This window comes from Nerophis ophidion, linkage group LG24 (assembly GCF_033978795.1).
Source record: "Nerophis ophidion isolate RoL-2023_Sa linkage group LG24, RoL_Noph_v1.0, whole genome shotgun sequence".
Taxonomy (NCBI): domain Eukaryota; kingdom Metazoa; phylum Chordata; class Actinopteri; order Syngnathiformes; family Syngnathidae; genus Nerophis; species Nerophis ophidion.
In genome coordinates this window covers 17,670,243-17,698,094 of record NC_084634.1, presented here as the reverse complement: position 1 = coordinate 17,698,094, position 27,852 = coordinate 17,670,243, and the positions used below count along the sequence as shown (strand labels likewise).

Genomic DNA, 27,852 nt, shown 5'->3' with positions numbered 1-27,852 from the left:
CATGTTTAAAGCAGCTAATATTTTACCGTGTGTACACTTTGTGTTTTTCCCTTATGCTCGTTAGTGAACTCTGTGTTTCACCTTGAAGGCCTGGAATGTCTGCCGGGAGTATAATGTACTCCCTTTTTGTGGAGGAGGCCTTATTGGTTTAGAAAAAAAAGGCTGTATTTCTTTCTCGGGGCGGGAGGGGCTGTTTCCGTTCTCAATATGCTGACTCTTTCCGTTTGATTTTTAGCCCGCTTCTTAATGCTGCTATTACCGCATTGTTAGGGCTGGTCTCCTAACACTTTAGTAAAACTTGGTGATGTTGCTATTCTGTCTTGGTGGTCCTTCTTACTCAACATATATGTCATCTGGAAGAACTTGGGATTGACCAATGTGTTTTATTCAATGAGAGGAAGACTGGTCAGACGCAACAATATCCATACGGACAAAAAAGTGCAAAGACAAAAGAAAATCCAAGAGCCATAGTGAATTGTAAGTATATGAATACATTCACTGCTCTTTCACATTGAAAACAAAATGGTAAACTAACTAAACACCCTAGAAGACTCTACGAAAAAAATATTCGCAAACGTAATACAAGCCATTTTGGTGCAAAAGGTGCAGTGTGCTTCATATAAACTGTTTCCATGTAACCACAAGCCGAACGTCAGCAATGGAAGAGGAAAGCCCAACGTTGCATTGTCTGCCAAAGGGACTGTTAGCATCTGTGCTAAAGCTAAACGAGTCACTTTTGCAGCTGTCAGAATGGAGCAAACGAATAAAAACATCTACAGCACCACTGCTGTATATGCACAAAGTTGTGGAAAATAGACTGCTGCCTAAGATGGTCTAAAAAGAAAAACGGTGATTTTTACTGAGCCAAATTACTGAGCCAAATAACTGCCAGGGAAATTTTGGTTTCGAAAAAAATTAAATAATAATACAAATTGTAGAATAACTTGTATTGGCAACAAAATAAGTTTTGGCAGCAGGTAAACACAAATATGACTTGATTTAGAGACCCTGGATCCTCCGGTCTTCTTTTACTGTGCTTTATCCATGAAACCACAGGTCGGCAACCCCAAATGTTGCAAGAGCCATAATGGATCAAAAATACAAAAAACTAATCTGTCTAGAGCCGCAAAAAAATTAAAAGCATGATAATGAAGACAACGCATGATGTAAGTGTCTATATTAGCTATATTAGCCTACTATCAAAATGACTATGTGGCGCAGGCTGACGCAAATCTTCATCGACAGAAATGTTGAAATGTAATATTTATTTTACACATTTTTTCAACATTGGAAAACACTAGTAAAACAGTGAGTTAACTCCTGGAAATTACTGGCTTAGAATGTCCAAAGGTATAGATGCGTTTGTCCAAGATAAAGGAAACAGCAGGCCGTCTTCTTCTAATGGATTTATTACAATCTTTCCAAGCTGGGTAACGTTTGCTGTGGTCTGGAATAACATGGCACACTAACAACCATCAGAAATGCAGCCAATATCACAAACCGATAATGTGTCATGAAACATGCAAATATAAATTAAATACACAGAGGACATAGGTAATTAAAGGACATAGAGAAATTAAATGAGCTCAGATATACCTACAAGCGAGGCATAATGAAGCACAATATGTACATACAGCTAGCCTAAATAGCACGTTAGCATTGATTAACTTGCAGGCATGCATTGACCAAATATACCCGATTAGCACTCCACACAAGTCAATTATATCAACAAAGCTCCCCTTTGTGGATTCACGCACAGCATAAAACGTTTGGTTGACCAAATGAGAAAAAAAGGAGTGGCATAAAAACGTATTTCTGCGGCAGCGTGGGAGAAAGTTGTACATGTAAACAACCTGTTGCGTCACAGTCCACACAACTACGGTGAGTTCAAGGACCTCCGAGATTAGTAAGACAATACGGAGCTTGCCAAATACTCTAATCAGTGAAGCATAAACTCACACAAAAACAATGAAATTTCTAACAAGTAGGGAGGTTTGTGTCATGTTTGTCCTCCTACAAAATCCATATTAAAATTTCAAAAAATTCATTTTTATTAAGTTTTGAAAAATGAAGGGAGCCACTAGGACGGCGCTAAAGAGGATGAAGAGTCAGTGCAGTCTTTCAGAGTTGGGGCCAAGCTAGGTAATGTTTGCTGTGGTCTGGAACAACATGGCGCACAAGCAACTATCAGAAATGCAGCCAATATAACATACAGATAATGTGTCATGAGACATGCACATATAAACTAAATACACAGAAGACATAAGCAAAGGAAATTAATACACATCATAAAACTGTTAGTGGACAAAAGTGGAGAGTGATATTAAACGCGTCTTTCTGGGGTAGCGCCGCAGAAATTGTACATGTAACCCAACTGTTGTGTCACAGTCCACACAAGTATGGTGAGTTCAAGGACCTTTGAGATAACTAGGACAAAACGGCGCGTGCCAAATACTCTCATCAGTGAAGTACAAACTCAAACATAAACAGTAGGCTTTCTAAAAAGAATCCATATTAAAATTTCAAAAAATTCACTCTCATTATTTTTTTTTAAAGTTTCAGGGAGCCGCTAGGGCGGCGCTAAAGAGCCTCATTGGGTCGACTCCCGCTCTAGAGGATGAAGGGTCACTGCAATCTTTCGGCGTTGAAATTCTGCGGGCCAAACTATGGGGCCAAGCTAGGTCATGTTTGCTGTGGTCTGGAACAACATGGCGCACAGGCAACTATCAGAAATGTAGCCGATATAACTTACAGATAATGTGTCATGAGACATGCACATATAAATTAAATACACAGAGGACATAAGCAAAGGAAATTAATGCACAGCATAAAACTGTTAGTGGACAAAAGTGAGGAGTGGTATTAAACGCGTCTTTCTGTGGTAGCGCCGGAGAAAGTTGTACATGTAAACAAACTGTTGCGTCACAGTCCACACAAGTACGGTGAGTGCAAGGACCTCCGAGATTACTAGGCCAAAACGGCGCTTTCCAAATACTGTTATCAGTGAAGCACAAAGACAAACATAAACAGTGGGTTTTCTAAAAAAAATCCATATTAAAATTTCAAAAAATTCACTCTCATTATTTTTTTAAAAAGCTTCAGAGAGCTACTAGGGCTGCGCTAAAGAGCCTCATTGGGTCGACTCCCGTTTTAGAGGATGAAGGGTCACTGCAGTCTTTCGGCGTTGGAATTCTGCGGGCCAAACTATGGGGCCAAGCTAGGTCATGTTTGCTGTGGTCTGGAACAACATGGCGCACAAGCAACTATCAAATAAAGCTGATATAACTTACAGATAATGTGTCATGAGACATGCACATATAAATTAAATACACAGAGGACATAAGCAAAGGAAATTAACGCACAGCATAAAACTGTTAGTGGACAAAAGTGAGGAGTGGTATTAAACGCGTCTTTCTGTGGTAGCACCGCAGAAATTGTACATGTAACCAAACTGTTGTGTCACAGTCCACACAAGTACGGTGAGTTCACGGACCTCCGAGATTACTACGCCAAAACGGCGCTTTCCAAATACTGTCATCAGTGAAGTACAAACTCAAACAAAAACAGTGGGTTTTCTAAAAAGAATCCATATTAAAATTTCCAAAAATTCACTCTCATTAATTTTTGAAAAAGCTCCAGGGAGTCACTAGGACGGCGCTAAAGAGCCTCATTGGGCCGATTCCCGCTCTAGAGGATAAAGGGTCACTGCGGTCTTTCGGCGTCGGAATTCTGCGGGTCAAACTATGGGGCCAAGCTTGGTAATGTTTGCTGTGGTCTGGAACAACGCAGCCAATATTACATACAGATAATGTGTCATGAGACATGCACATATAAATTAAATACACAGAGGACATAAGTAAAGGAAATTAAATGAGCTCAAATATACCTACAAACGATAATGGGGAGGGGAATGAAAGAGCCGCCCCTTGCATGTGTCCCAGTTTTTTCACCCCCTTTGTGGAGGGTGCACACTCCATCTGGTTTCTTGCCAATGTGCACACACATATACACGCACGGTGTTGTGATTATGAACAGGCCTCTCATAGCTCAATTTGCAATTTACCACCCGCAGGAGTGCAAGATGGCAAATTGCACTTCTCCAGTTCATTAATTTGCGCGAGGGAAACGTGCGACTTTCAAGCAAACGCGTGAGGGATCTATAAAAAGAAAGATGGATTACGCGCAGCCTTGCATGGACATCAATGCTCCATCATTACAAAGACCTCCAAGGATTATTACCTTGCTGATATCTTATTTGCCATGTTCTGCCGTGTCACCGGGGAGCTGCACTGCTTTTGGAGTTTTGTTTGTCAAGTACAGTCCGCACGTGAGACAAGAAGACACGTTTTTTCCTTTTTCCATGCATTCTAAATTGTAAATAAATGTTAGCAAAAGTCAGCTAACAAGGGAGCCAACTGGAGTCGCTCTGATCGCTTTGAAAAAACATCAGAAAACCTCAATCGACGTTTTATATACACGCTGTAAGTCGTGGTCAAAAGTTTACATACACTTGTAAAGAACATGGCTGTCTTGAGTGTCCAATCATTTGTACAACTCTTCTTTTTTTGTGATAGAGTGATTGGAGCACATACTTGTTGGTCACAAAAAAATTCATGAAGTTTGCTTCTTTTATGAATTTATTAAGGGTCCACTAAAAATGTGAGCAAATCTGCTGGGTCAAAAGTATACATACAGCAATGTTAATATTTGGTCACATGTCCATTGGCATGTTTCACTGCAATAAAGCACTTTTGGTAGCCATCCACAAGCTTCTGCTTGTTGATGTTCCAACTTCAAACTGCTTAGCCTATTTGGGAATCCTGGACTTTTCCTTGACAAATTCCACAAATTCCCAAAATTACAGGTTTTCCGGGACATTTTTCCCATTCAATATTAATTGGCCATTGTTCAAAAATCCACCTTCAACACATTCCACCATCCTGGAAATTTACACTACCTTTTTACCCCAAGTTCTAAATTATTTTCCCAGAATTTTCCAGAATTCCTGGTTTTCCAAAGCCCTTTTTCCATCCTTTTTTCTGGCGATTACCCCTTCCACAATTTTTACGCATTTCAACCTATTCTACCGTCAAAACATTCCTCCCAGTAAGGACAAAAAACTATGTTTTTTTTTTAATTGGAAAAATTCCCGGTTTTCTCGAAATTCCGTAATACCATTTCTCAATTCAACATGTTTCTACTTCAAGAATTATCGACCGTCCATCCATCCATTCATTTTCTACCGCTTATTCCCTTTTAGGGTTGCGAGGGGCGCTTGCGCCTATCTCAGCTACAATCGGGCGGAAGGCCGAGTACACCCTGGACAAGTCGCCACCTCATCCCAGGGCCAACACAGATAGACGGACAACATTCACATTCACATTCACACACACCAACTATTTCAATTCATTCAGAAGATTCAAGTTTTTTTTTTACCATTTTCCAAAAAAAAAGAAAATCCCGCTTTTCCCGAAATTCACAAAATGTTGGGAAAATTTCCATTGAAATCAATTAGGACTCTCTTCAAAGTTCCATAACTCCCGCATTTATCATCTGATTCAAACTGATCGAACTTCAAAATATCCAACTTGCTTGGGAATGTGCTCCCTTTCAACAATTCTAAAAAAAAAAAAATCCAAGATTTCAGTTCATCTTCAGCATTGGAGCATCACGCGCGATTCCTTCAGGAATTGCCTCATCTAGTTTTAATATTACTGTTGTTTTTGCAGATCAAACTATTGCTTTTTTGTGTTGGATATACATTTTGTGGGGGGAAATAAACAAGATGGATAAAAGGCTCTAACTCCCTTCACAGCAGTCCTTGTTGTCGTATTTTTAATGTTGTTTCTTTAGGCCATTTAGATCTGATGCATTTTAAAGGGGAACTTTATCACAATTTCAAAAGGGTTAAAAACAATAAAAATCAGTTCCCAGTGGCTTGTTGTATTTTTTGAATTTTTTTTTCAAAATTTTACCGGTCCCGGAATATCCCTAAATAAAGCTTTAAAGTGCCTTATTTTCGCTATCTTCGAAACCACTATCCATTTCCCTGTGACGTCATACAGTGCTGCAAATGTAAACAAACAATTGGGAATACCACAGCAAGATATAGCGACATTAGCTCGGATTCAAACTCGGATTTCAGCGGCTTAAGCGATTCAACAGATTACGCATGTATTGAAACAGATGGCTGGAGTATGAAAGTATTGAAGAAGAAACTGAAGCTATTGAGCGAATAGCTATTGACGCTATTCATTGCCATAGCATTGCCGAATAGCTGCGTTAGCATCGCCGGTAAAATGTGCGGACCAAACGATCAGGACTTTCGCATTTTATGATAATGGAGCAACTTAAATCCGTCGATTGGTAAATGTTTTTTTCGCATTAAATGTGGGTGGAAGGAAACGTAATATAGTTGCAAATGCATCTGCAGGTTATCCATACATCTCTGTGCCATGTCTACTTTAGCACCACCGGTAAATAGCATGTTAGCATCGATTAGCATAGCATGTTAGCATCGATTAGCTGGCAGTCACGCCGCGACCAAATATGTCTGATTAGCACATAAGTCAACATCAACAAAACTCACCTTTGTGATTTTGTTGACTTTATCATTGCAAATGCATCTGCAGGTTATCCATTCATCTCTGTGCCATGTCTGCTTTAGCACCGCCGGTAAATAGCATGTTAGCATCGATTAGCTGGCAGTCAGGCCGCGACCAAATATGTCTGATTAGCACATAAGTCAACAACAAAACTCACCGTTGTGATTTCGTTGACTTTATCATTGCAAATGCATCTGCAGGTTATCCATACATCTCTGTGCCATGTCTGTCATCGCCGGTAAATAGCATGTTATCATCGGTTAGCGTAGCATGTTAGCATCGATTAGATAGCATGTTAGCATTTATTAGCTGGCAGTCACGCCGCAACCAAATATGTCTGATTAGCACATAAGTCAACAACAAAACTCACCTTTGTGATTTCGTTGACTTTATCGTTGCAAATGCATCTGCAGGTAATCCATACATCTCTGTGCCATGTCTGTCATCGCCGGTCAAATGTGAAGACACTTTGGCACATTCAATGGGGGTCTGGCGGCAGACACTTTCGCATCTTCGGGCCAGTGGTGCAACTTGAATCCCTCCCTGTTAGTGTTGTTACACCCTCCGACAACAAACCGACGAGGCATGATGTCTCCAGGGTTCCAAAAAATAGTCGAAAAAACGTAAAATAACAGAGCTGAAACCCGTGTGTGTAATGTGTAGAAAATTAAAATGGCAACTGTTCCTCGGTGACGTCACGTTCTGACGTCATCGCCACCAGAGCAATAAACAGAAAGGCGTTTAATTCGCCAAAATTCACCCATTTAGAGTTCGGAAATCGGTTAAAAAAATATATGGTCTTTTTTTTCTGCACCATCAAGGTATATATTGCCGCTTACATAGGTCTGGTGATAATGTTCCCCTTTAACAAGACAGACACCTTCCAGTTCGAATGGAATCAAATGTCTAATAAACACCTGACCTATGTAAATGCAAGCGAACGAGACTGTGCTGCCCTCGTGAATAAAGGATCGTGTTTATTCTGAGGGCGGAGTGCATTACAGTAAGAGGCTATTGACGTTTTATCAGCACTGAATGCATGAATATCAAATGAGTAAAGATTACTTATCCAAGTCTTGGCATGTGCATTACTCTTCTTGGAGCCTCTTTGCAAAGCCTGCTAACAGTTGTGTGCCAAATATATATTCAAAGACATACAATGTATGTGTGTGTACGGATTGTTTAAACAAAACATATTACGGTGATATACATTGTCAAATTCTGGGCCACCCAAAGTCGACGCCCCATAAACACATACTTAATGTGTTTACATCATGGGTGTCAAACTCTGGTCCGCGGGCCAATTCTGGCCCGCCATGTAATTTAATTTGGCCCTTGAGGCAATATCAATTTAGCATTAGAGCTGGCTCGCCGGTGTTATACAGCATTCACTGCTAATACTCATACTTGCCAACCCTCCTAATTTTCCCGATAGACTCTCGAAGTTCAGTGCCACTCCTGAAAATCTCCCGGGGCAACCATTCTCCCGAATTTCTACCGATTTCCACCTGGACAACTATATTGGGGACGTGCATTTAAGGCACTGCCTTTAGCGTTCTCTACAACCTGTCGTCACGTCCGCTTTTCCTACATACTAACAGCGTGTCACATAATATTTGTGGCTTTTACACACACACACACACACACACACACACACACACACACACACACACACACACACACACACACACACACACGCACAAGTGAATGCAAGGCATACTTGGTCAACAGCCATACAGGTCACACTGAGGGTGGCCGTATAAACAACTTTAGCACTGTTACAAATATGGGCCACGCCGTGAACCCACAACAAACAAGAATGACAAACACATTTTGGGTGAACATCCGCACCGTAACACAACAGAACAAATACCCAGAAACCCTTGCAGCACAAAGTCTTCTGGGAAACTTCCAGCAAACTGACCAATAATTAATGTTTTATTCATGCATTTTCTCTTGCTACTTCAAGGCTTGAATGTTCTGTTCATTCATTATTGTTATTTTATTTTCAAATTTACTATTAGCCTGTGAAAAAAATTTGATATTCACCTCAGAAGATTGCAAATAGAAATAAGACATAACATTTTTATTAAAATCTTATTTGATATGCCATTGATATTCTTTTAATTATTACTATTATTATTTGAAACTGGATTTTGCATGTCACTAAAGTTATATAAGCCTTGCTTGTTCAATATTTAATGCAAAACTTGTTTGGGTCCCTATTAAAAGGTTAATTTGTTCAACCTTGTCCGTTTAAAATTTTGTACCACTCTGTATTTGAGTTTGACACCCCTGGTTTACATACTTAAAGGGGAACATTATCACCAGACCTATGTAAGCGTCAATATATACCTTGATTTTGCAGAAAAAAGACCATATGTTTTTTAACCGATTTCCGAACTCTAAAAAGGGTGAATTTGGCGATGTAAACGGCCTTTTAAATTGTTCGCTGTCGGAGCGCGTGACGTCAAAACGCGAAGCAATTCGCTATTTTCTCAAACACATTACACGCATCGAGTCAAATCAGCTCTGTTATTTTCAGTTTTTTGGACTGTTTTCCGTACCTTGGAGACATTATGCCTCGTGGCAAAGGGTGTAACAACACGAACAGGGACGGATTCAAGTTGCACCAGTGGCCAAAAGAGGCAAAAAATTGGACGCACATTTTACCAACGACAGCTATGCTACGACAGAGATGGCAAGAATTTGTGGATATCCTGCGACACTCAAAGCAGATGCATTTCCAACGATAAAGTCAAAGAAATCACAGAGGTGAGTTTTGTTGATGTTATTGACTTATGTGCTAATGAGACATATTTGGTCCCTGCATGACTGCAAGCTAATCGATGCTAACATGCTATTTAGGCTAGCTGTATGTACATATTGCATCATTATCCCTCATTTGTAGCTATACTTGCATCCAGCCTTTCCCTCCACCCACATTTAATGCCAAACAAACACATACCAATCGCAGATTTAAGTTGCACCAGTGGTCAAAATATGCAATCGTTGGTTAGAAGGTGATCGCTGAATTCGTCCTCGTTGCCGCTGTCTGTCGTGATATGGCTCAATAGCTTCAGTTTCTTCTTCAATTTCGTTTTCGCTATCTGCCTCCATACTCCACCCATCCGTTTCAATACATGCCTAATCCGTTGAATCGCTTGGGGTGCTGAAATCCAAGTCTAAATCAGAGCTACTATGCTATACCTTTCTGTGCTATCCCCCATATTTGTTTTTGTTGGCTTCATGCAGTGACGTCACAGGATAATAGACGGGTGGCTATAAGGACGTTTAAAATTAGGCACTTTGAAGTCGTTTTTCGGGATATTGCATGATGGGTAAAATTTTGAAAAAAATTCGAAAAATAAAATAAGCCACTGGGAACTGATTTTTATTGGTTTTAACCCTTTTGAAATTGTGATAATGTTCCCATTTAATTATTGCATGAACACTAGATTTTTGAGAAGAGAAAGTAAAAATGAAGGAGTTGGGGATAAAAAAAAAAGCCACCTGGACAGTATGTGAGTTCTATCTATTTTTATCTTTTTTTAACGGACTGTAGTAAGATCATCTTAGCTGCGCTCACCCTTTAGAGCACAGCTCTAACTTTCTGGCACTAAACCTGCAGAAAATAGTTATTTTCAGGTTTCTCTAGGTTTACATGTTTACAATTTGAACTAGTTTCTTACACTTTATTTAGCATTTCTTACATATTTCTTATTTTTGCAGCTTTATTTTAAAAGCTTGTTAAGGGTTCAATGAAATTTCATAAATTTTGTTTACATTGTTTGTTTTCCATGCTTGTGTTGACATTTCCTTTCCGTCCTAAAAGCGTGGGGCGTTATAATCGGATAACGGTTAAATTCAAAATAAAAATGTTTAAATTATTTTTTCAATAGGTCAAAAAACACATAATTTGTATACATATTTACACACACACACACACACACATATATATACATTCATACATACATACACACACAAACATATATATATATATATATATATATATATATATATGTGTATATATATATATATATATATATATATATATATATATATATATATATATATATATATATATATATATATATATATATATATATACATATATATATATATATATATATATATATATATATATATATATATACGAGGATTGTCCCAATACCAATATGTATTTCAATACTTTGATACTTTTCTAAAAAAAAAAGGGGACGACAAAAACATTTAATTGTTGGCTTTATTTTAACAAAATATCTAAGGGTACATATGTTTCTTATTGCAATCGAAGAAAATTGGTGTCCTTAAATAAAATATTAAAGGACAATATTTTGGTACTGGTACTAAAATCATTTCGATACTTTTTGGTACTTTTCTAAATAAAGGGGACCACAAAAAAATGTCATCATTGGCTTTATTTTAACAAAATAATCTTAGGGTACATTCATATATTTCCTATTGCAATTTTGTCCTTAAATAAAATACAAGACAACTTGTGTTTTAGTAGTAAGTAAACAAACAAAGGCTCCTAATTTAATCTGCTGACATATGCAGTAACATATTGTGTCATTTATCATTCTAATATTTGGTCAAAATTATAAAGGACAAGCTGTAATAATTTCTTATTAATCTACTTATTCATTTACTGTTAATACCTTTTTAAACATGTTCTATCTACACTTTTAAAATGTAATAATCACGTATTCTTCTCTTGTTTGGATGCTTTACACTAGTTTTGGATGATACCACAAATTTAGGTATCGATCCGATACCGAGTCGTTACAGGATCATACATTGGTCACACTAATCAAGCGTTCAATGCAATTTTACAATTTTTCTTTACATTGTTTGTTTTCCATGCTTGTGTTGACATTTCCTTTCTGCCCCAAAAGCGAGGGGCGTTATAATCGGATGACGGTTACATTCGAAATAAAAATGTTTACATTCTTTTTTTCAATAGGTCAAAAAAAAATTAAAAATGTACATCGTGATATGGTTTTCAGCCGTATCGCCTGCCATTAATTGACAAAGTGAACTTTCATTGACCCCTTTCAAGTCAATTAATAAAATGCACACTCACCTTTCCTGGTGTCCCAAATCAACTAGGAGTGTGTCAGCATATTTCTGCCGCTCGGTGGCTTCAATGTTGGCCAGCTTCTTCACCTCGCTGCGGACAAAGTACCAAAACTCCTTGACACCGTTGTCCACCTTCCTCCGCAGCTCTTCCTGAGTGGGGCCAGGGCCTGCATGGGGGGGAGGAGAGGCAAAATTTAGCTTAAAACAAAAAAACAAAAAACATTCTGTGTTTAAAAAAAATATTAAAAAAATATCATAATAAGACCCTTTTGGTTTACAATGTGCACCAGCGCCCCAGCAGTAGAAAATGGATGGATGGATGGTTTAAAATGTTATTTTATTTTTCAGAGTATACAAGTTAACTCTGAGCATGAAATATTGGAAACGTAACTTCCCCAACATGATGTTACGGTAACTTGGTTGCGTATGACGAGGCGTCATCACTCCAGCAGCACTGAGAGCAGACTCAGCCAAACTACATCATCTTTCCAAAAGTATTTGGCAACCTGCCTTGACTCACATATGAACTTGAAGTCCCATCCCATTCCTAAGCCATAGAGTTCAATATGATGTCGGTCCACCTTTTGCAGCTATTATAGCTTCAACTCTTCTGGGAAGGCTGTCCACAAGGTTGCTTAGTATGTTTATAGGAATTTCCCACCATTCTTCCTAAAGCGCATTGGTGAGGTCACACACTGATGTTGGTCGAGAAGGCCTGGCTCTCAGTTCTAATTCATCCCAAAGGTGTTCTATCGGGTTCAGGTCAGGACTCTGTGCAGGCCAGTCAAGTTCATCCACAGCAGACTCTGTCATCCATGTATACCGTATTTCCTTGAATTGCCGCAGGGTATATAGTATGCGCCTGCCTTGAATTACTGCCAGGTCAAACTCACTTCCCAAAATAATTAGCGCATGCTTAGTAGAATTACCGCCTGGTCAAACTCATGACGTCACAAGTGACACTTCCCCTGTCATCATTTTCAAAATGGAGGAGGCTGATTTCAATAGCGGTAATTTGAAATCGCATGAAGGGAAGAAGATTAAGAGCTATTCAGTAGGATTTAAGGTCCAAGCTTACATCACACTCAAATAAATTTTTACTGCATACCTTTGGTAAGGGCCGGAGTGAGAAGAGGTTTTAAAATAATTAGCGCATGTTTACTTTTACCGCATGCCTTTGGTAAGCGCAGGAGTGAGAAGAGGTTTTAAATTAATTAGCGCCCCGGCGGCAATTCAAGAATATAGGATTTATTTATTTATATATTTATATATATATATATATATATATATATACACATATACATATATATATATATATATATATACATACATATATATATATATATATATATATATATATATATATATATATATATATATATATATATATATATATATATATATATATATATATATATATATATATATATATAAATAAATCGTATTTTCTTGAGTGATATGAGGTTTTAAAATAATTAGCGCCTGCTTACTTTTACCGCATGTCTTTGGTAAGCGCCGGAGTGAGAAGAGGTTTTAAATTAATTAGTGCCCCGGCGGAAATTCAAGGAAATATGATTTGTATATATATATATATATATATATATATATATAACTTTTCGCTTGGTCCTACCTCCAACACCTTGGAGCCAATTTGTAAAAAAATATTTTTTTATATGCAAACCAATGAAGATTACTGAAACAAACGCAGTCTGAACTTCCATTTCGGGAAAATTTGCTTATCTTCGTAAGATTGAATCACATTTTCATGGGTTTTGGATCACTCTTGCATTTTCAAGTTCTCAGAAGTATCTCAATCCAGGGGGCGGTATGGACACATTTCTGACAGAAAGTAATTGAGAACCACCACACCGGTGGGACATTTGAAGTACAGGTTTGCTGAAAAAAAAATAAAATAAAAAAAATAAAAGTCTTCAAAGTACTCAAACAAGAATGAAAACAATTGGAAAAAATGCTGAAGGGTTTTGAGTAAAGTTGGCGCAATACACCATGTGAGCCTAAACAGGCTAATAACAACACAAAGTAGTTTTCAGAGAAGAACCACGAGTTTGTGTCCCTGGGTGCTGCTTTGACCTCATTAGGGAGTCCTTGATCACAGTGTTTGTGTCTCGCTGCGCTCACTCTCTCTCCTGTTTTTCCCTCTTGTGGTTGCGACAACAGGAAAGAACTGGACACCGCACCCCGAACAAACAATGTGGACTAGCCCACATGGACTCCCTGCTCTGGTTTCTGCACACACAAAAGTGGGAAAAAGAAGGACTGCCTCAAGCAGGAGGTTTTAGAAAATATGTCCGCCCCTTTTTTTAAAAAACTTTTCTATCTCTGGTTCCCTCCCTCGGTGGGAAAAACTAGAGGATATTTTTAGCGTCATCTTCCCCTGCGGCGAGATGGAAGGGCTGACCCTGTGCTGCCCTTCACGCTTGCAAGTCCCTCTTTATTTTCTCCCCGTCCGTCTCCACTCTTGTTTGGCTCATATTCTTGCCAGGGGGGCGTTCACACTTCATTCGCACCTTTGCACGTTCACCTGGAAGCTTTCTTTGCACCTCCTGACCGCTGCTCAAAGAGGTAAATACACACGGCAGAGTCAGTGTTGATGGAATGTTTAACTCGACTCGCCGTCTGACCGCTTTTCTACCGCACCAAGAAGTGAACACACAATGTGAATGTTTATTTGTACCGTATTTTCCTGATTACAGCGCCCCCCCCGAAATGTTGAAATAAATAAATATTTTCCATATATTAGCCACACCGGACTATAAACCGTGGGATATAAACATTGTGAAATTAGTTATTTACACAGGAAGATTCTGTAAATGTTTATTTACATACCTTAACTGTTTCCAAATGGTGTCTGTAACACGGCAGTAAAACGGCTGATCAAACAAAACAGAATTAATCGCCTTGGACCCACTAGTTGCGGAAGCTAGCTCTCCAGTTAGCTAAACAGACTAGAGCTGGGCGGATAGGCAATTATATCATCCGCAACCGCATCACTAAAGTTGTCATCCACCCGCCATCCACCCAAACCAACATTTTATCAAAACCGCAACCGCCCGCCCGTTGTTATATATCAGGGGTCGGCATCCTTTACCACTCAAAGAGCTATTTTGACCTGTTTCACAGAGTAAAGAAGACAATGGGAGCCGCAGCCATTCTCACGAATATTTGCTGGTGCTCATCCAGATAACAAGATTAAGGGCGTGCTATGAAACCATTGCTTTTGACGCCTTCTACAACATGTACAAACTGCTTGCCAGTCCAGCAACATGTTGTATGCAACTTCCGCAGATACACGTACAAGATTGAAAGGCATACTGGGTGATACAGAGTACACTAATGGTTGTGATATAAACAACTATTACACTCTTACTAATATGCGCCACACTGTGAAGCCACACCAATCAAGAATGACAAACACATTTCGGGAGAACATCCTCACAGTAACGCAACACAAATTTTTTTTTTCCCAAGATGGCGCTGCTGTAGGGGCTGCTGTAGGCAGGAGCTCTGTGCTCCTGTATCATCCTTTTGTGTTTCCCTCTTGTTTTCATGTGTTATTATATTTTTTTGCATTTTGGTCCGGGACCCTTTGGGACTGTGTGACAATGGGTGGCCCTTTCGTGACCTCTGTGGTGCTTTTTTTGTGGACTTCTGGTTCTGCCTCCCGGGAGCCTTTTGGCCATGGAGACCAGCTGCTGGGTGTCTGCTACACCAGAGTCTGTTTGGAGGGACTGGAGGAGATGTGGATGAGGGGACAGGGCTGCGGAGCTGGCACTGAGCGCTGGGACGGAGAGGCTTCGCGGTGTCTTGGCTGGGTGAGCAGGTGTCGGACACCTCAGTCACCTTGGACGTATCCTCGCTCATCCATGCGGACTGGACATTGGCCCAGAGTGGAGTCGGCTGTCTTGGTTGCTTTGTTGGATCTGCTTTTGTCTCTGGCCATGCTCTCTCCACCCCAGCGGACAATGGTGTGGAACAGAGGCCATGTTTATTTTACTTTTTATTCATAGCTGTATGTAGAAGTGTCTGGTTGCATCAGCTGCTTTAATGTCTTTAATGTCCTTTGTGTTCTTTGATGTTTGATGTTTCCCTCTTACACACATGGAAGAGGGATGTGTACTATGGCTATGAGTTGTTCTTTTCCCTTGGCCTCAGTCTGCACCCCCACTCCAGGGCCTAGGCTAAGACCGATTTTTTATTTTTTTATTTTATTTTCATGTTCTATTTTTTTTCTCTCCCCCCCTTGTTTACCTGTATGTCATCTTTTTTGTAAGGAGCGCTGGAAGCCGGCAGACCCGTCAGCGATCCTGTTCTGTCTCCCTGTAATGTTTGTCTGATCTTGAATGGGATTATGCTGAAAATTGTAATTTTCCTGAAGGAACTCTCCTGACGGAATAAATAAAGTACTATCTAATCTAATCAAATACCCAGAATCCTTTGCATCCATGACTTTTCCTGACTATATTTTACACCCCCGCGCCCCCAACCCCGCCCACGTTACCGACGCATGGGTGTGTGTGTGTGTGTGTGTGTGTGTGTGTGTGTGTGGGGGGGGTGAAGGGGTTGGGGTTTGGTGCTAGCAGGGTGTATAATATAGTCAGGCAAAGGATTCTGGGTATTTGGGTGTTCTCCCGAAATGTGTTTGTCATTCTTGTTTGGTGTGGCTTCACAGTGTGGCGCATATTAGTAAGAGTGTTAAAGTTGTTTATATCACAACCATCAGTGTACTCTGTATCACCACCCAGTATGCCTTGCAGTCGTGCGCGTGTGTCTGCGGAACCCATGTTGCTGGAAGGCGTCAAAGGCAATGGCTTCATAGCACGCCCTTATTCTTGTTATCTGGGTGACAAACAGCAGATATTTGCGAGAATGTTTGCGGCTCCTATTGTCTTCTTTACTTTGTGACACAGGTCAAAATGGCTCTTTGAGTGGTAAAGGTTGCCGATCCCTGAACTATGTATATTAAATATTTCCGAATGGTTCAACAGCCACCCGCCCGAATCTATTTAAAATCTATTTTTTCGTCATGTCACCCGCCCGATCCGCGGTTTATCCACGGACTCCGCGGATGAGACCGCAAACTGCGCATCTCTAAAACATACTCAATAACTCCACTGTGACGTTTTGGTGAATTCCCTGAGGAATTTGTGAAACTGAAACAATAGAAAAACAATGCCGTTGTAAGTCAATAATACTAACACAAACACTTGCAAACATGTTAGCATATGAGCATACCGTATTTCCTGGAATTGCCGCAGGGCATATGGTATGCGCCTGCCTTGAATTACTGCCGGGTCGAACTCGCTTCGCAAAATAATTAGTGCATGTTTGGTATTACCGCCTGGTCAAACTCGTGACGTCACAAGTGACACTTCTCCTGTCATCATTTTCAAAACGGAGGAGGCTGATTTCAATGCCAGTAATTTCAACTCGCATAAAGGGAATAAGATTAAGAGTTATTCAGTGGGATTTAAAGTCCAAGCTTACATCACACTCAAATTTTTACTGCATACCTTTGGTAAGTGCCGGAGTGAGAAGAAGTTTTAAAATAATTAGCGCATGCTTACTTTTACCGCATGCCTTTGGTAAACGTAGGAGTGGGAAGAGGTTTTAAATTAATTAGCGCTCTGGTGGCAATTCCAGGAAATACGGTATGTTTCCTTACCATTATTGCTATGTTGTCTAATACCAATGTTGGTATATTCATTTATCCTACATTGTTAATACAAATTATTGTTACAGTGTAATAATGATTGTTGCTAGAGATGTCCGATAATATCGGACTGCCGATATTATCAGCCGACAAATGCTTTAAAATGTAATATCGGAAATTATCTGTATTGGTTTAAAAATTTTCTGTTTTGGTTTCAAAAAGTTAAATTTATGACTTTTTTAAACGCTGTTGTGTACACGGACGTAGGGAGAAGTACAGAGAGCCAATAAACCTTAAAGGCACTGCCTTTTGCGTGCCGGCCCAGTCACATAATATCTACAGCTTTTCACACACACAAGTGAATGAAATTCATACTTGGTCAACAGCCATACAGGTCACACTGAGGGTGGCCTTATAAACAACGTTAGCACTCTTACAAATATGTGCCACACTGTGAACCCACACCAAACAAGTATGTCAAACATATTTTGGGAGAACATCCGCACCGTAACACAACATAAACACAACAGAACAAATATCCAGAACCCCTTGCAGCACTAACTTTTCCGGGACTCTACAATATACACCCCCCACTACACCCCCACCCCACACACACACATCAACCCCGCCCACCTCAACCTCCTCTTAGGGAGCGCATGTCCCAAATTCCAAGCTGCTGTTTTGAGGTATGTTAAAAAAAATAATGCACTTTGTGACTTCAATAATAAATATGACAGTGCAATGTTGGCATATTTTTCCATAACTTGAGTTGATTTATTTTGGAAAACCTTGTTACATTGTTTAATGCATCCAGCGGGGCATCACAACAAAATTAGGCATAATAATGTGTTAATTCCACGACTGTACATATAGGTATTGGTAATTAAGAGTTGGACAATATCGGAATATCGGATATCGGCGAAAAAGCCATGTGGTAATGCCACTATGACACAACATGTGTATCATAATCCCTGAACAAAGTACCAGTGAAGCTCAATTGGAAAAATCACTGAATTGAGAACTGGGGGTGGGATTAAATAAAATATCTTATTACAACTCCCTTTTAGGCAAAACTGGACCATCATGCAATACATACTGTACATGACCTTTTGCACTATATTAGTTTATATTATTATGTGTCGTCAACCTTGTACTTTTTTTTTGGGCATTGCCTGAAATAAATTGATAAATGAAAAAAAAATGAAATGAGCAAAGGCTAACGACGCTAACTTCATTACATTACAATAGCACGTACAAATATGCATAAAAACACTCCTACAGACATCACCCATGGGACGGTTTAGGAAGTATACACAGTTATAGTTATATTGTAAAACTTGCAAACATTGCTTGGATTGTGATAAATGAAGAATCCATATGAGTAGAAACGCTACGCACGTGCAGAAAACGAACAGCACTCCCGTTGAAGCAAAAACACAGAGAGGGTGTTTCATTGTTTGTGATACGGCACCATCTCATGGATGAATTCGCTCACTGCAGGTGCTGCAGTGTTCTTCCATTTACTCGTACTGCTATTTTTTTTTTTTTTTTTTCCGATCGGAGAGCCTTTCAGTCCTTTCATAGCGTTCCTACTTGTATAGATTCCTATTTCATCGCTCCAAGCAACATTTGTAGGTTTTACAATAAAAACCTAAACTGTTTATACTTAGTAAACCGATGTCTGGAGGAGTGTTTTCATGCATATTTGTACGAGCTAGTTTTCAGCATTAGCTAATATGCTAACATGTTTACTAGTGTCTTTGTTAGTATTATTAACTTACAATGGCATTATTAGGGACCGAATGTCCCTTTGGGACAGAGGACCCTATTGTATTTGTAAGGTTTTATTAATATTATACCGCCGCCTCTTTGAGCTGTAATTTGACCCCCTTAAAATGCTTCAAAACTCACCAAACTGGACACACACATCAGGACTGGCAAAAATATCGATCTAATAAAAAAACAAACCCCAAAACTCAAAATTTCGCTCTAGCGCCCCCTAGGAATATAACAGACAAAACTGCTCCTAGGAAGAAAACACAGACAAAACTGCTTGTAACTTCCGTTAGGAATGTCGGAGAGACATGAAACAAAAACCTCTATGTAGGTCTCACTTAGACCTACATTTCATTCTTTTACATCCTTCAGCAAAAATCAACAGGAAGTTGGCAATTACCCCTTCAAAACAACAGTTTTGTAAAAAACTTCACCTTTTTTCAAACATTATCTCCTCTGAACGCGTTTGTTGTGTCGGCTTCAAACTCGCACAGGAAAGAAATTGAACCCTTCTGATTAAAAGTTGCGCAAAGAGTTTTTCTAACTGCTCCGGTTTTGATTTTACGAGCCTTAAAAAACCTCTGCGCTGCTGCAGTCTCAAGATGGCCGCTTAAAAGCAGGAAGCACCAGCGTGACCACACAATGCAGAGAAGGTAGGTACTGTGTGGGTAAAGATATGTTGACTGGGTGAAAGGAGGCACCAGTTTGACACCAGGATACAGAGAAGGTAGGTAATGTGCAGGCAAAGATATGTTGTCTCTGGGTGATGGCAGGAAGCACCAGCGTGTATTGGTGAAAAAAAGAAGCACCAGTGTGACCCCAGGATGCAGGGATGGTGGGCAATGTGCAGGTAAAGATATGTTGAATGGGTAAAGGCAGGAAACACCAGCAAAAGTCGGACCCGTCCATCGCGGCTTGCAGCTTTAATTTTTGTATTGTTTCAGTTTCGCATATTCCTCAGTAAATTCACCAAAATGTCAGTGTGGAGTTATTGAGTCTGTTTAGCTGACTGGAGAGCTAGCTTCCACATCTAGTGGGTCCATTACGATGACTTCTGTTTTGTTTGATGAGCCGTTTTACTGCCATGTTACAGACACCAATTGGAAACAGTTAAGGTATGAGTAATACCTTTTCAGTTATAATGAGTGTGGTAAATAAATATTTACAGAATCCTTCTGTGTAAAAGGTAATTTCGCAACGTATATACCTGTGGCTTATATTCGGGTGTGGCTAAAATATGAGCAAATTATTTTCTTCTAAACTTTAGTGGGTGCAGCTAACATACCTACTCCGTAGTCTGGAAAATCCGGTAATTAAATAGTCTTCTTTTCACGTTGCAGTTATGTGATTTTAAGAAAAATCTTTGAACACAACAGAGGTTCGAAACTTTTTTGCAATTCACCCAAAGTCACGGAATCGAACGCTTTCAACATTGCAGGTTGAACGGTACCAGCTCTGCCATCTCGTACCATCTCCTGTCAGCTTCTGGAAGGTGTAGATCTTCTGCTTGGCCCGGGTCAGCTGGTCCTCCAGCGAGCGCAGCCTGCCTGCGAACAGGGATCCAGCCTCCGCCTGACCCTCCGGTATCCTGGTGGGGAACAAAGGACAGCGATATGAGCCAGTGTGCCGGCGATGATGTCAGCGGCAGGCGGCGAAACTGGATATCCTTTTCAGCCCGGAAGACAAATAATAAAGATAAAGACACACGAGGTATAATTACAATTAAGTGCACACAATGTAGCACTAAAAGCGCTGATTACGTCAGTGTAACCGGAGACATCGGTTCTTTAGCACGTCCAATTAGTACACTTTTCATCACGGGCTTTATTATAAAGGTTAATGGCCTGCACGGTTTTACTTTTATTTCCCACCATTCTACCAAATCACAAATCAATAATTACCTCATTTCCTCACCATTTGTTTGCCGGTGAGCAAGATCATGCTAATGAATACTGTAGCGCAGGGTTGTCAAACTCAAATACAGAGCGGGCCAAAATTTAAAACTGAACAGAGCCTCGGGCCAAGGATGAACAAATGAACCGTTTAATAGGGACCCAAACAAGTTTTGCATTGAATATTGAACAAGCAAGGCTTATATAACGTTATAGTGACATGTAAAATCAAGTTTTAAATAATAATCATACAAAAATATCATTGGCATATCAAATAAAATTTAAATAAAAATGTAATGCCTCTTTTCTATTTGCAGCCCATTGAGATAAATATCAAAATAAACTTTTTCCACAGGCTATTAATAAATTTGCAAATAAAATAACAATAACAAATTAATCAAACATTCAAGCCTTGAAGTAGCAAGAGAAAGTGCATGAGTAAAACCTTAATTATTGCTGGGAGAGGGGGGGGGGGGGGGGGGGGTATTGTAGCATCCCGGAAGAGTTGGTGCTGCAAGGGGTTCTGGGTATTTGTTCTGTTGTGTTTATGTTGTGTTATGGTGCCGATGTTCTCCCAAAATGTGTTTGTTATTCTTGTTTGGTGTGGGTTCACAGTGTGGTGCATATTTGTAAGATTGATAAAGTTGTTTATACGGCCACCTTCAATGTGACCTGTTTGGCTGTTGAACAAGTATGCGTTGCATTCACTTGTGTGTGTGTGTGTGTGTGTGTGTGTGTGTGTGTGTAAAAGCCACATAGATTATGTGACTGGGTTGGCACGCTATTTCTATGTAGGAAAAACGGACGTGACGACAGGTTGTAGAGGACGCTAAAGGCAGTACCGTTAATGCACGCCCCTAATATTGTCGTCCGGGTAGAAATGGGGAGAAATTCGGCAGAATGTTTACACCGGGAGATTTTCGGGAGGGGCACTGACATTTGGGAGTCCGGGAAAATCGGGAGGGTTGGCAAGTATGAGTATTAGTGGTGAGTATTAGCTGTATAAAACCGGCGGGCCAGCTCTAATGTTACTTTCATACTGCCACAATGGCCAAATTAAATTACACGGCGGGCCAAATTTGGCCCGCGGGCCAGAGTTTGACACCCATACTGTAGAGCGAACCAACTAAAACAACTAGGTTTCTTAAGTACTTTATGGACAAGGTTCGTACACTTTTGGAGTGCCGTTCAGCCTTCTAGCCGTCCATAGCGTTTTACTTGTATAGATTCTTAATTCATCAATCCATACTTTATGGACAAGGCATGCACACTTTTTTTTTTTTTTTTTTTTTTACCAATGACTGTCCATGACTTCTTTAAAATCGCTAAGTATATTTTTACTGACCAAAATATCAGGATTTTATTTCAATGGGACCGCCAAAAAATTATTTACAAATGTCGTTTAAAGATTCAACAATGTTGGTTCCTGAGTTGATCCCTGGGGTATGCCACAAAATATATTTTCCCCTGGATATGTATGTTTGTTGCACCCTAAAAAGTGTTAATAATGTAAGTATTGCAACCTGCATCTTAGTTGTAGTTTTCATTGAAATCACCATGTAAAACCGCTAATGCTAATCTGTAGCACGTCAATAGCAAAGCTAGTGTGTATTAGCATTAAGGTAAAACATTCAAATGCTGTGAAGCAAACAACTACAGCCTAAACATGTTTCTTAATAAACATAGACGTATATATACATACATATACATTTAAATATACATACATATACATTACATTCCCCAGCAACGTCTTGTACGTCGTGGCTTGCTGGGGCAGCGGGCTGAGAGTGAGGGACACAAACAGTCTGGACAAGTTGGTAGAGAAGGCCAGTAACGTGGTGGGAGTGGAGCTGGACTCTCTGGCAGTGGTGTCAGAGAGGAGAAGTCTGGCAAAACTCCTAGCCATTATGGACAACACGGACCAGCCACTACACTCGGACCTTGCGGAGAGAATGAGCACGTTCAGTAGAAGGCTCAGACTCCCTAAATGCAACACGGAACGACACAGGAGGTCCTCCATACCGACTGACATCAGACTGTATAATGTATATGTTCCTTGACTGCACTTAAATGTAGAATATATAAATAAATAAATAAATAAATGGGTTGTACTTGTATAGCACTTTTCTACCTTCAAGGTAGTCAAAGCGCTTTGACACTACTTTCCACATTTACCCATTCACACACACATTCACACACTGATGGAGGGAGCTGCCATGCAAGGCGCCAACCAGCACCCATCAGGAGCAAGGGTGAAGTGTCTTGCTCAGGACACAACGGACGTGACGAGGTTGGTACTAGGTGGGATTTGAACCAGGGACCCTCGGGTTACGCACGTAATATGTAGAATATATTTATACTATTCATTTATTATATATATATAATATGTGTTATATATTATTTATTATTATTATTGTCTATTGTGAGCAAACTGTGGTGCCGAATTTCTCCCAGGGATCAATAAAGTAATTTCTATTCTATTATATCTATTCTATTTATATATTTGTTTATAAAATAACAGAAAATAACATTATGAAAAAAAATTTGCAACTGTGTGTGCAATTTTTTTGACACCTCTCCTTTTAAATGCCTTTTAACGCCTTGATTTTTTGTAACATTCATTGAATGATTTTTAATAACCTGCAAAAACCCTGTTTACAACCTTACCCTTTACAAAAATAGTGACAACATCCAAATATATTATATAATTTTTTATAATTTTCCAATAATTTAATTTTCTGGGTTTTTCATGACGAAACAAACCCCATCTGGAGGTCGAGGAGGAAAAACCTCCAGCTGACTTATTTCTTGAAGATTTTTAACAATGTCGCCGTGCGACACTTTCGTTTGGTCATCCCCTGTAAGTCTGGCAAGAAACTATTGATCTTACATCATAACCCCGGCAGCTATAGCACTACCGGTTTCACACGCATAAATAGAACAGATTGTGGATACAAAAGCCAAAACAAAAACAAGCCCACGGGCCCCAGAGGGGGCTGGCAATGACATCACCACTTTCATGAGGGAGGAACCAGAACCTGGTCAAAGGATTTGGTTATTCCATGGTTCATCAGATGAATTACTGGGCGCAGAAAAAAATAAATCAACTTAATTGAACTTGGCAGCCTGACTATCTATACCAGAGATAACAAAACAAACTGGACAGAAGAATAACATATTGCTGACTCTGCTGAAATGCTCCTTAGGGAGGTTGAAACGGGAAAAGAGAGCGCCAAGCCTTTTGGGACTCCAAAATAAAAGCAGTCCATTTCAAGTTCAAACGCAAATGTGAGCAATGAGAAGTGGGGAATGTCGCACAAATTGACTTTCAAACACTACGGTGATGCCTTGATCATGGTGCCGGGGACTCTGCCAAACTTTTAAGACCTTGAAGCCCTCTAAACCAGGGATGTAGGGCTGGGCAATATATCGATATACAGGTGCTGTTCATATTATTAGAATATCATGAAAAAGTTGATTTATTTCAGTAATTATATTCAGAACGTGAGACTTACATATTATATCAATTCATTACACACATAGTGATATATTTGAAATGTTTATTTCTTTAAATTTTGATGATTAGTACTGACAATTACTGAAAATCCCAATTCAGTATCTCAGAAATTTGAATATTAGTTACGACTAGTACCAAAAAATATTTTTTTTAAATGTGGGCCAACTGAAAAGTATAAACATGGAAAGTTTCAGGATGTACGGCAATCAATACTTAGTTGCAGCTCCTTTTGCCTGAATTGCTGCAGCAATACGGCGAGTCCACCAGTCTGTTGCACTCCTCAGGTGTTATGAGAGCCCAGGTTGCTTTAATAGTGGCCTTCAGCTCTTCAGCATTGTTGGGTCTGGCATCTCGCATCTTCCGCTTCACAATACCCTACAGGTTTTCTATGGGGTTAAGGTCAGGTGAGTTTGCAGGCCAATCAAGAACAGTGATACCATGGTCCTTAAACCAGGTAATGGTAGATTTGGCACCGTGTGTGGGTGCCAAGTTATGTTGGAAAATGAAATCTTCACCTCCATAAAATTGGTCCGCAGCAGGCAGCATAAAGTGTTCTAAAACTTCCTGGTAGACTGCTGCATTGACCCTAGACCTCAGGAAACAGTGGACCAACACCAGCAGATGACATGGCACCCCAGACCATTACAGATTGTGGAAATTTGACACTGGACTTCAGGCAACGTGGATTCTCTGCCTCTCCTGTCTTCTTCCAGACTCTGGGACCTTGATTTCCAAAGGAGATACAACATTTACTTTCATCTGAAAACATAACTTTGGACCAGTCAGCAGCAGTCCAGTCCTTTTTGTCTTGAGCCCAGGCGAGACGTTTTTGACGTTGTCTCTTATTCAAGAGTGGCTTTACACAAGGAATGCGACAGCTGAAGCCCATATCTTGCATACGTCGGTGCGTGGTGGTTCTTGAAGCACTGACTCCAGCTGCAGTCCACTCTTTGTGGATCTCCCCCACATTTTTTGAATCGGGTTTTTTTGACAATCCTCTCCAGGGCGCGGTTGTCCCTCTTGCTTGTACACTTTTTTCTACCACATCTTTGTCTTCCCTTCGCCTCTCTATTAATGTGCTTGGACACAGAGCTCTAGGAACATCCAACCTCTTTGGCAATGACCTTTTGTGTCTTGCCCTCCTTCTTTAAAGTATCAATGGTCATCTTTTGGACAGTTGTCACGTCAGCAGTCTTCCCCATGATTGTGTGTCATACAGAATCAAAACGAGAGACAATTTAAAGGCTTTTCCAGGTGTTCTGAGTTAGTTAGTTAATTAAACTGTGGCACCAGGTGTCTTCAATATCTGACCTTTTCATCATATTCTAATTTTCTGAGATGTTGAATTTAGGGTTTTCATTGGTTGTCAGCTATAATCATCTCCTTTTTGGCAAAAAAACACTTGAAATGTATCAGTCTGTTTGGAATGAATGTATACATTCTACAAGTTTGACTTTCTAAATGGATTTACTGAAATAAATCAACTTTTTCATAATATTCTAATAATATGACCAGCACCTGTACTCGATATATTGCGATATAGAAAATGACTATATCGTGATATTCGAGTATACGTTCTAGCGCAGTTGCTTTTAGCTGCAGGCATTACACTGCAAGCTCTTCTCACTCTTTCTTGTCTCTCCTTCTCACAGAGACATAAAACAAGTGCACCTTCTTACATACATCACATACATACGTGCAACGTCATACGCCCTCGCGGAGCAGAGAGGTAGCGGCATGGCAACATTAGCTGTGATGCTAGCGGAGTGGTAATACAAGAGAAAGAAGGTGCGAAACTGGTAACAAATGAAGAAAAAATTAATTCCCAAGATAAACAGCAGGCGGTCCATCGTCTGGCGGTGGTTCGGCTTAAAGCGGGAAGATGTCGAACAGACTCGCGACTGTGTTGGATCCATTGTGGATTGAACTTTCACAGTATCATGTTAGACCCGCTCGACATCCATTGCTTTCCTCCTCTCTAAGGTTCTCATAGTCATCATTGTCACCGACGTCCCACTGGGTCATTATTGTTACCGATGTCCCACTGGGTGTGAGTTTTCCTTGCCCTTATGTGGGCCTACCGAGGATGTTGTGGTGGTTTGTGCAGCCCTTTGAGACACTAGTGATTTAGGGCTATATAAGTAAACATTGATTGATTGATTGACAACCATAATATGTCAAGTATGCGGCAAAAGCGCTGTTACGAAAAATAGCACCTACTGCTAATGTGTAGCATCATTTGAAAAGTCACCCGCTAGAGAATGAAAAGTGCTTGAAACTCCGCATGTCAACATCTCAGTCCGATGCCACACCATCAAAATGCCGAAGCAACAATTTCCACATCAACACCGTATGAAAAAAAAATAAATTCAAAAACAGAAAGACATAACGTCCACAAGAACCTACCATATAGTGAAGGACATACACTATTTGATTTCTTATAAAGCAGCTCCTTTTTATTTGACAGTTATGGACATATGTTTTGTGACATCATGCACGAAAGTGCACTTTATTTGTTTTTAACTATTGTAGTGGCGTTCTGTACAAAAAGTGCACTTTAATTTAGTGTAGTTTTGATATGTCATCTTAGTGACATCAAGCACAAAAGTGCACTATTATCTTGTTTTAAAATGTCTCTGACAATCTTGCACTTTCTATTTTGCAATGACATGAATGTTTGTGCCACTGCTTAATAACTGTTAAATAAATCCACTTTTGCTAAATTGACTTAGCTGTGATTTCCCTCTCTGCATGAAAGTTTAAAAGTAGCATATATTAATGCAGTATGAACAAGAATGTTTTAATGAAGACACATAGAATCTTAATACTGCTGTGATTATATGTATTAAGTGATAATTCAAGGGTAAGGCAAAATATCGAGATATATCGTGTATCGTGACATGGTTGCCCAGCCCTAATTCAATGTTTTCCAGGCCAGGGAAGCAGATGTTTACACGTTGCTTTGTTATGCTACATTTCAGGTTGTGCGATTCATCCCCCATCCGTCGCAGTTTACCTGACACATGAAATGTGATCAATTTGAGGCGTGTGCTCTTCACTTTAGCCACCAGATGGCAGTAGAGTGTTGAATAACTTAACATGGGTTTTGTGGAAAATTTCAACTTAGACTAGTTGCTATGTAGAGTGGCACTTTCCATTATTTTCAGCAGACTATATTAAAAAATGATTAACCCCCTTAAATCCTAACAATCAATCAATCCTAATCAATGTAAACAAAAGGGGTGGATCATTATAAAAATGTGACAGGATTGTTATCAAATATACTGTTGAGTCTAATTTTGGAAAAAT

The 27,852-nt window shown here is 39.7% G+C and overlaps 1 protein-coding gene across 3 annotated transcripts in view; it reads right to left on the bottom strand.

Moving 5' to 3' along the window:
• The window catches only part of fut8b (fucosyltransferase 8b (alpha (1,6) fucosyltransferase)), a 333,042-nt gene that overhangs the window by 99,717 nt on the left and 205,473 nt on the right, over positions 1 to 27,852 (bottom strand). For all 3 annotated transcript variants that reach the window (XM_061885779.1, XM_061885781.1, XM_061885780.1), the window contains exons 3-4: positions 20,604 to 20,722; positions 11,692 to 11,854 (exon numbers count right to left, since the gene is read on the bottom strand). In XM_061885779.1, coding sequence (XP_061741763.1) covers positions 11,692 to 11,854; positions 20,604 to 20,722 — 282 coding nt within the window. The remainder of the gene's footprint in view (positions 1 to 11,691; positions 11,855 to 20,603; positions 20,723 to 27,852) is intronic.